Source organism: Chanodichthys erythropterus, chromosome 11 (assembly GCF_024489055.1).
Source record: "Chanodichthys erythropterus isolate Z2021 chromosome 11, ASM2448905v1, whole genome shotgun sequence".
In the NCBI taxonomy this organism is placed as follows: Eukaryota; Metazoa; Chordata; class Actinopteri; order Cypriniformes; family Xenocyprididae; genus Chanodichthys; species Chanodichthys erythropterus.
Window position 1 is genome coordinate 27930769 of NC_090231.1, and position 10791 is coordinate 27941559.

General features: G+C 38.2%; 1 protein-coding gene across 1 annotated transcript; it reads left to right on the plus strand.

Annotated features, from left to right (window-relative positions):
- The first annotated feature begins 9144 nt into the window (after nt 1-9144).
- aplnr2 (apelin receptor 2) lies at nt 9145-10368 on the plus strand. The gene has a single exon (XM_067401285.1). The coding sequence runs from the start codon at nt 9145-9147 to the stop codon at nt 10366-10368; it is 1224 nt and encodes a 407-aa protein (XP_067257386.1).
- The last annotated feature ends 423 nt before the right edge of the window (nt 10369-10791 follow it).

The window sequence follows — 10791 nt, forward strand, 5'->3', positions numbered from 1 at the left end:
TTCATACTGTCTTTCCTCCAAGAGCGTTTGGAAATGGGGCGTGCCCCTTCAACGCTTAAAGTTTACGTGGCAGCCATCGCAGCGTTCCATGCTCCTATTGCCGGCCAATCAGTGGGGTGAAACGGCCTTGTAGTCCGTTTCTTAAGGGGTTCTAGGCGATTAAATCCGCCTCGTCCCCTTACTGTGCCCACCTGGTACCTTTCTCTGGTCCTCAGGGCCCTAAAGGGCAAACCCTTTGAGCTGCTGCATTCAGCTGACCTCAGGTCCGTGACGCTAAAAACTGCTCTGCTACTTGCGCTAGCATCGGTCAAGCGTGTTGGCGATTTGCAGGCCCTCTCTGTGAGCCCTGCATGCCTCGAATTCGGACCTAATGATTCTAAGGTCATTCTGAAACCCAGGCATGGCTACGTTCCCAAAGTGCTCTCAACTCCGTTTAGAGCTCAGGTCATCTCACTTTCTGCTCTTCCTTCCTCTATGGATGAACGAGAGCTGGAATTACTCTGCCCTGTCACGACATTGAGGACCTATGTGGAGCGATCTCAGCCTTTCAGGCAGTCGGATCAGCTCCTTGTTTGTTTTGGTGGCCTCACCAAGGGGTCTCCGGTCTCAAAACAACGTCTCTCACGTTGGATAGTCGACGCCATTAATCTGTGTTACTCCTCCCTGGGTGCTGAATGCCCCATAGGAGTCAGAGCTCATTCCACTAGGGGAATGGCTTCCTCATGGGCTTGGTTTCCATAAAAGACATCTGTGAGGCGGCCGGGTGGTCTTCGCCGTCCACTTTTGTCAGGTTCTACCATCTTGATGTCCCGACCTTACAAGCTCGGGTTCTTTCAGTGTGATTGGCGGCCCCTTATGAGTTCCGCCTCACGCCGTTACAGGATTCATTTCCTTGTAGTGTAACAAGGGATACGGTGGCTTTGCCTTCTTGCTTGTTTCCCTGGTCCCCTCCCGGCATCCGAAACAAGTTTTGACGTTCCCTGCCGTGGCACGGCGCGGTTGAATTCTTTCCCCATACGCAGTACGAGTGAAGAATCGAAAGGGAACGTACTCGGTTACTAACGTAACCTCGGTTCCCTGAGATACGGAACGAGTACTGCGTTACTTGCCGTGCCACGAGGCTGCGGCTCATAGGCGAAACGCCTGCTTATATAGCACTTAACCCCGCCCATTTCGGCGGGAAAGTTTGCGCGCTTTCTCGCCATAGGTCGCGCAGCTATGCCGCGCCGCCATTGGTTCAACTTGTCTATGAGTGAACCAATGATGGTGCAGTTACACTGCGTTATTGAAAAAGGCTTCAGTGACGGGGAAAAAGGGAGACTTTTCCCCATACGCAGTACTCGTTCCGTATCTCATCATACTTGTTTTCATCATATGAGCGCTGTATACACTGATTACTGTGTGTCCAACTCATACCAGCACAGCCGGAGGGCGCTCTGTGCACCTTTAGTCCACAAATAATACATCATGAACAAGAGGCAATCATGTGACATACACTGAACTAACAGAGGCTACCAGACATCGCTAATCATTGATATAATCATAAAGAATGTCACTTTTGAAAGTAATAAATACACGATTGTGACCATATGTGGTTTATCTGTGTTCTTCACGCCATGTTAGGTATTCATAATAGTAGATTATATTTATAATGCAATGCTAATCGAGATAGCTTTTCTCATTGTGCAGAATAGCCTAAAATTATATATTTTCTGTCTGATTTTTGATCCAAAGCCACATCACACCAAAGAAGGTTATTTAAAACAATCGACTAGTAAGTTTGGAGAAAAAACGTGGTTTTAATCTTATAAATTGTCGTGTTTTGATGGTGTGCTAAGCTAACATGCTAACAAGCCCAGAGATGCACCTGTTCTAAGCTAATGTAAATAAATAATTTTTAATCGTAAAGCTCAGTTTTTTTCTCTCTTTTTTTTTTTCCAAGAAGGGCATTAGATACAGTTTGAAAGAAGGTGAAGTGAGAAGTTTGGTGAATGAAATGAGGGATTAAATCATCTTGAATAGAACATCAGTAATTATAAGAGACAAAAGAAAAGAATAATTAGAGCTATAAGCTGGCTGGAGAGGTGTGAATGTGTTCAGGGGAGACTGAATCTGAATGGGGCTGTTTGCACCACAAACACAATACAGAAAATACACTTGAATAGATGACAATAAACATCAGTTAACATTTTAGAGTCCTTTCTAAATAAAGTCTCATGACATGGTCTTGAAAAAAATGTAAAAAAAAAACCTCAGAGTTTTAAACCTATCATCTTTAGATTTGAAATATAACATGGTCAGACATGTGGCTTTAGCTGCAGTGCATTTCTAGATTGCCACAAGGCCAACTTCACTTTTATTTTCATAAATATATTTCATAAAAATAAATTTCTAATAACTTTTTAAAATTTCAAAGCTATTTTTAACTATTTTCTTCATTGTGACAATAATTAATTATGAGTGTACCATAAACTGCAAAGTGTCTGCTTTCAAATGAGACCTTACTTATGCTTTTAGTGCAAAGGCGGGCAGTGGTGTATAAAGTACTCGAAAATGACTTTGGTAGAAGTCAAAGTCACTGTTTAGAATGTTACTTGAGTAAAAGTTTTAAAGTATGTGATATTTTTTGTACTCAAGTACGAAAAGTATTTTTTTTTTTTTTTATATTAAACGTACTTAAGTATTGAAAGTAAAAGTACAAGTAAATGTAAAATACAAAAGGAGCAAAAAATATAATTAAAAATTGTTCTATACACAGTTTGAGCAGCAAGATTGTGTTCAGTAATCTTTCTTACATTTTGTTTCTTTGAATTAAAAAATGGCAAAATGTTTATTGTAATTTTTAAATATAAAAAATACTTATATATTAATTATACATTGATCGTTCATGTTAATTCATAGTGCATTATAACTAATGTAAGAGACAACTTTAAAATGTAAAAATGTAAATGTCGAAATTAACAATGAACAATACTTTTATAAACCTTTAATTTACAAATGGACTCTTATTGTAAAGTGTTACCATTTCATAACAGCCATGCTTAAAACTTACCATCTTTACACACAAAATATAGCATGGGTCTATTATATGTACACATTATTTGCTTCTATTTTAGAAAACTTGATGATGATCTAATCAAAATATGTGTTAGTGCCAATATAAAGAACAAATCGAATACATTTCTGATAAATGTTTCTGTCGCTGCAGGATGATGATGATACAGTTTAAATATGCAACTTCGCTGGATAACGAATGCATACCAGCGAACAAATTGATATAAACTAATGCAAATGAATGGTAACAATCGTGACATTAAACAGTTAGTATTTTTGTCACATTAGTAGTAGTACCTCAAGCGGTTAAAACAATGTTAGCCTCGACGGAGAACATACTACTGTTCTCCACTAATGCAGCATCTAACTAATTACTTTATAATGATATGAAAACATGTACTGTAGTGTACACTGTATAACATACCGTTTTGTTGTTTGTTTTAAATCCGTTTTTGAAGTGTCCCGCTCTGTGCAGCGCGCAGCCTCACATCACGTGTCAAAACAAACTATACGAGGCATCAGTAATAGTTTTTATTTCGCCTCTAGAGGTCGCTCTCGTACTGTATAATGACAGCGCACTCTTCTCAGCCGCTCCAGCAGGTTGTGCTAGCTTGCTTGCAGTTTGTGTTCTTCCGACTTTATTTTGTAGTAACGAAAATGCTTTGGGAAAATGTATCGGAGTAAAAGTATACATTTTATTTAGGAAATGTAGTGGAGTAAAAGTAAAAGTTGACAGAAATACAAAGACTCAAGTAAAGTACAGATTCTCTCAAAAAATACTTAAGTACTGTAACGAAGTATTATTACTTCGTTACATTACACCACTGGCAAAGGGTTCATGAACTGTATCTGTTTTAGTTTGGGTATGTCATTTTTTGGGATTTTCCAAAAGCGGGGGTGCTGGCTAACAGGAAATCTATTCAGTGATTGGTCTATGCCTATGTCGTCATCCAAATCCCATTTGTGGCACTGCAAAGTGTCATGAATCATCTCTGACACTTAAAATTTAGTCCTACACTTCACTTAAATTACGACTGAGATGCTTGATAACTAACTTTTAAACGCAGCTTTGAGCCAAGAATTTTTTTACTCTCCAGTCAGTTGTAACTCTTCTGTTTGTCTCTTTTTTCTGTTTTCTTCTTTTCTTCAGTGATTCTGCTTGTTAACAGGCTTGTTAGTGCTAAGATGATTCTATAATTAATATATAAAGATTTTGTGGCTCAGTTAAGGTCCAGTTCTGGTTCATTTCTTTGCTGTTGGCTGACAAGAGCTCTTGGCATTGCTATGGCCTGCTTGTGGCTCAGATCTGGCAAACAGGAGCGGTCCGCCCAAGTGCCATCATTCCACACCGCATGAGGCCCAGATCATCATACAACGTGTGGCAGATGTAGGCCAGCATAAAGTTGCTATCTGGTATGCTGCATTTGACTATTTTAATTATTTGTTGTATTATATACATTTAATAGAAGAGTATGTGATAGTTTTAATTTAAGTTTATGGGACTAATTGTGAAATCACAGCTAGAAAAACTAAACGACTTTATATTTTACATTACAATGATTTATTTTTTTTCAATTAGTTTTTGTGTTTTAGTCTAAAATGAACTCACTATGGTGCCTTTACAGCATGTGACCTAAGATGTACTAATGTCTCCTTCATGTTCTTGTTGCCAAAAATGTCTAGCACATGGCAAATAGATTTTTATTTTATTAGTTCAAGGGGATGTCATATGATATTATTAATTACTTGTTTTTATTTTATTATTACAACATTATTATTGTATTTTGAATGCAATTTTCTTAGCGTAATTTATCAATGACATTGTCCCATAGAGGGTTAAATTAAATGCAATTGATTCACACATGAGTGGACTAAGAGACTGCACTGCCAAAATAAAAAAAAATAAAAAATTCTTCATAAATATGTTTCAAAATGGACTTGAATTGATTATTGCTATTAATTGAGACTATAGTTGCGTCTCAAATGACGCACTATACACTATGCACTTATACACTATGTACTTGTGCACTATGTACTCATCCATGTAGTGCGTGAATTTTATGAGGTTATTTTGTTATTTAACAACAGAGTCCGATCCTCCCTTCCCCTCCACTACGTAATTAAAGCTGCAACAGTTGAGTGCATGAAGTGTCCAACATTTCACACTTCGTTTTTTCCGTTAATTTAGTGCATCATCCGGGGATATAAAATGTACTTTTTCTTTTTGGAACTTTCAGTGTGAATGCACTACTCACACTATTTATACTTAAAAACGTCATAGAATAGTGCATAAGTACGCGAATTGGGACACACCTTATGTATTTTACATCAAAGATGGAAGATGATTTTACGTTTTTTACAAATCCACTGTAATATAAAAGATGTGGATCTCTGTAATCTGTGGATGTCTTCAGTCCCTTTATTCAGTAATTTGCTGCACTTTTGTTGTTCAGTTGAGTTTCACCCTTCACAGATAATTTTTCCCACTTTCATGTCACTTTTTCCTCTTCTTGGAACACAAAAGGAGATACATCGCAGAATGCCCTGCTTTTTGGCCATACAGCAAAAGTGCATTTTTATTACTAGCTATGAAGCACTCAATAGCAATTTTGATTGCTATAAATGAAAAGAAAACTAGAATAACTTTTTAATAATTCTTAAATTATTGTTGGTTTATTCTGTTTTCTTAAAATGTTTTGCATGACAATTTTTGACAATTTATAGTTTGACCCACTGCTTTTGGAACAGAGTGCGTTTAACTCATGTCATATATATGACCTCATGACTTCTTTATAGACCCTTACTGTTTGTACAGCTGAAATCAATTAGGGACAAGAAAGGAAAACCTATGAATGTCTTTCTGAGGGGATAGTGTGAAATGTATATCCTACATATATATGGCATGCAGTAACCAAAGCTATCACTTAAAATCACTGGGCACAAAATCAAATATCTAGGGTGGGCCTCTCATTGGCTCAGTGTTTTTTGTTTTATTGTGTTATTGGTTTACACTAGTTCAAATGGAGTTGCAAACAGAACATTTTATGTGTTACACTACTAATAAAACTCTCTGTGAGCAACAGCTCCTGACTATTGTCCTCTGCACATATATATTCATTACTATTAGTTTGAGAAAACACAATTGCATGTTTAAATATTTGCCGTGTGTCATTGTGCTGCCTCATAAATAGTTGCCCTGTTGACTCTGTCAAGATTTTCTTCAAGACAAAAGACTTTCTCTTTTTTCATTCTTATAGAGACTCTCAACATGCAAACACACAAATCCCACAGTAGGGAATCCATGAGTTTCAGAAGTGTTTAAACAACATAACACTCAAACAGGACCTCAGACATGCAGCTGAGCTCAAATAGAACGAACACAATGAAAGCATTAGTTAAACAGAGGCAGGTGAACAGTTCACATAAATGTGGTTATATGAGTCTGATTGTTAATGAGATAATATATCAAGTTTCCTAACATTTAAACATTGTATATCTTTAGAGCTTCTACTTTAGAGCTTCAGGAAAGTAGATACGGCAATAAATGTGTTTTTACTAGTTTTAAACACTTCAGGAATGTGCTCATATGCAAATGTATACAAATAAACAGGTCTAACACTAACATTTCTTGGTATAAAATCACCCTCCATATTTTGATTCAATGAACACATCTTTACAACAATGGGCCACACATGATGTCTCTGATTTCCTGATCTACCAATGTTTTAGGTAACCCATTGTTTGTAAGAATGCACATTATATTTGCTAGTACAACCTTGTGTATGTAGTGGCCAGAGGTTTGCTGTTTGTTACGGTGAAAGACATTGTCATGTGTATAAAGCTTCTTTCAAGCCTGAGGTGTTCTGAGTTTGCTCAGTCTGTTTAAGGGGGACTGTTTGGAGATCTCACAAAACTGCTGCGGGGTGGTCCTGTGAGAGAGGAGGAGGACAAAACAGAAATGGGAATGGACACAAAGAGGAGAATTTCTTTAAAAAGCAGACACTTCCCCTGTAGGTGAGACACAGAAGGAAGCATTCAATTCTAGGAGAGGAAGATGTTAAGGGAGATCAAGAGAAAACCATGGATAGAGAGTGACTTACGTTTTTCCTTCAAAAAGACAATCTGAAAACAGAGAGAGACTAATCACAGAGAAGAAGGGACTGGACACATTTAATAACAGAAGCAGAGACAAACCCTCAGGAAAAGCAGGTATGAAATTATTTGGTTTATGTTGGTTTTTCACCTGAGCATTGCTTTTGTGGAATAGATTTTACTGCAGCTTTTTCTATTTATGTAGTATGTACATCATTCAGGTTTTATGTTAGACAAAATATGATCGATTTAATTAATATTCTGTTTTATTTACATTTACTGATTTAGCAGACACTTTTCATTACAACCAGTTTATCACCGCCTAGTCAAAAAAAAAATAAAAAAATTGCTGTTTATATTTAAATAAGCAAATACTTATAAGAGTCTATGATTGTATCATTATTGCAGTGATTAATGTGTTTCAGGCACATTATATGTTTGGCAACAATTCTTTTAACCCTAACTGATGATGAAAAATTACAATTCTGTAATTAATTACTCATCCTCATGTCGTTCCACACCCTTTAGACCATCGTTTATCTTCGAACATAAATTAAGATATTTTTTATGAAATCTGATGGCTCAGTGAGGCCTGCAGTGAAAGCAAGTTAATTTAGACCAGAAATGTACTAAAGTTATATTTAAAACAGTTCATGTGACTACAGTGGTTCAACCTTAATGTTATAAAGTGACGAGAATACTTTTTGTGCACCAAAAAACAAAATAACGATTTTATTGAACATCTAGTGAATTAAAAAAACTGCTTCATGAAACTTCGAAGCTTTATGAATCTTTTGTTTTGAATCAAATTTTTAAAACACTTATGATGTAAAGAAGCCTAGTTTACTGAAATCACATGACTTTCACGCTCTGAACCACTGAATCGAAACAAGAGATTTGTAAAGCTTTGAAGCTTCATGAAGCAGTGTTTTGAAATCGCCTATCATTAGATATTGTTGAATAAAGTCTTTTTTTTTTTTGGTACACTGTAAAAAATGAATGTGATTTTAAAATATTGTAAAAATGCTTGAATAGGTTAACAGTAAGTTCCCGTACTATATATAGGGAAAAACTGTAAAAGCTCTAACCAGACATGTAAATTTTACAATTTTTATAAGTAAAAAAGACAAAATCAATATATAATTTACATTCAAAATCTGTAAACTGATGTTCCCACAATTCCCTGTGTATTTTAATGAATGACTCTTTGCACCTTCTTTATATTAGTATATACTTCAACTCGTGGAATAGCTACTTGTGATGAACTCTGATTCTTCATGTGGCTTTCTCTTTTACTATCTGCATTATTATGGTGGTTGTCAGTATGTTAAAGGTACAAAACAGATTTTAGTAGTAATGTGCATTGTTGAATTTATTGGTTTACATTCAAATTTTCTTAAATTACAGTTTTATACTGTAAAATTGAGTTTTTCTGTATTTTTACAAAATTATTCTGGCATCCACAGCTGCCGAAATTATTTTGTAAAAACTACGGAATTTTTTTTTTTTTTTTTTTACAGTGTACACAAAGTATTCTTGTCAATTCATAACATTAGGTTAAAAACTACTGCAACTCTTGATGGAAATAAATGTTGTGAAGTTATATAAGTTTGTTGAAACAATTCCACAATGAATGCACAGCACAATAAAAGCTAAAGGCAGTCCAGCAACATATGAGAGTGTGCGACTTTTTTTGCCCATGCAGTGTATAAGCCATTTCGATATGGTTATTTACAGTTTGAGAATGTAAATGACACAACCAGAAATGTGAGAACTTCTTTCTCATCTATTCATGCACAGCTTCCAATAACCCTTTTTTCTTTTGTCTTTAAGGGATATCTCACAGAAATTGAAGAAGATTGAGGAAGAAGGAAAAGTCACTGAAGAAGCATTTCTTGAAAATTACCCTTCTAGATCCCTTAAAATCTTTCAGTTCTGTCTTTCCTGCACACGTCATCAACTTGCTTTCTGCGGTAGGTGCAAGTGTGTGGCTCTCAGATGTCTGGGTCTCTGCCCTTGCCTTCGCCCTCTCCCTTTCCCTCATGTGACTACAGTGAATGGTCTCCAACTTGGGTGCTGATTCCGAGTGTGTACCTCTTGGTGTTTGTTGTGGGCTCCCTGGGTAACGGCTTAGTGCTATGGGTGTACCTGGACCGCCGAGTGAGAGGCCGTGGGAGAATTGGCAGCTGCTCCAAATCTTCCCAGACCTCCGATCCTCCTCCTTGTCGCTCCCCCACATCTTCTCGTTCAGTGACAGAGTCTTTAATAGCCAGTCTAGCATTGGCTGACCTGGCCTTCGTCATGACCCTGCCTTTGTGGGCGACATACACAGCGCTGGGCTACCACTGGCCCTTTGGCCATGTTCTGTGTCAGGTGAGCAGTTACATTGTGGCACTGAACATGTATGCGAGTGTGTTTTCTCTCACTGGGCTTAGTGTGGAACGTTACTGTGTCATCACACGACAGCGTGGCAACGGCTCAAAGCAGGGACGGTCAACCACACGTGCCAAATGGATTGTGGGTATGGTGTGGCTGGCGGCTGGAATCCTGGCACTTCCTGCTTTGCTTCTGCGGACTGTTAGGGAGGTGGATTTGGATATAGGAGCTGATGGCGAGGGGCAGGATGGACATGCGTCCTCCTGCTTGTGTGATATGGACTACTCCAGTTTGATCTCAAGTGAACTTGACCCTGCGGCTTCAGAGCAGGCGGAAATGATGTGGTCAGCAGCTTTGGGGTTAAAATCAACTCTTCTTGGCTTTCTGTTACCTCTTGTAGTGCTTTTGCTCTGCTACGGCTGGCTGGGGCGTCTCCTTTCCCGACACTTCAGCCTAGGCGTGCGCCCCGATCATACGCGCCAACGCAGGCTCCTCCGCATTATCATCACCCTTGTGCTGGCCTTCTTTCTCTGCTGGCTACCCTTCCACACCAACAAGACACTCTCTGCTATGGTAGAACTGGGCATCCTTCCCTTTTCCTGCAGTTTTGACCAGTGGTTGGTGGCAGCCCATCCATACTCCATCTGTCTGGGCTACATAAACAGCTGTTTGAACCCTCTGCTGTACGCTTGCTGTGACCCAGCACTCCGAAAGCACTGCAGCGGTCTGCTCATGTGCGTATGGGTCAAATGCAGAGGTCAGAAGAGAGGAGAGGAGGAACAACGCAAGAGTTCACCAATACCATCTGGGACACATGAAGTGACCGTTAGTAGAGATGAGCAATGAAGAGGCAAACAGATTGATGTGGCAAACAGGCTGTGGGACTGAGCTGGACCATTTCTGTGGAAAATTCCTAAACAGGACTGTGAGAATCAGATTATTTCCCTTTCATCTGGGAGATTTAGCATGAACTTCACCCCCTCAAGAAAACAAGTTGCCAACATAGTGTGGGAATTGATAAACAGACAGGATCCAGTTAACGTTTTCCCATGACATTATGCCAGAGTGAAGAGGAGCTAACAAGTTTTAGATAAAATACATCTGTACCTCCCATCAAACTGATGTAGCTCAACTGCAGTGTGGGCTTGTTGCTGAATTATGAACAGCTACAGTATGTTATTTGCCCATATATGCAATCATTTTTATTACATGTAAAATAAAATTGAGTCTATTTAGTCATATCAATGACTTTCAGGGTCAGGAGGCATG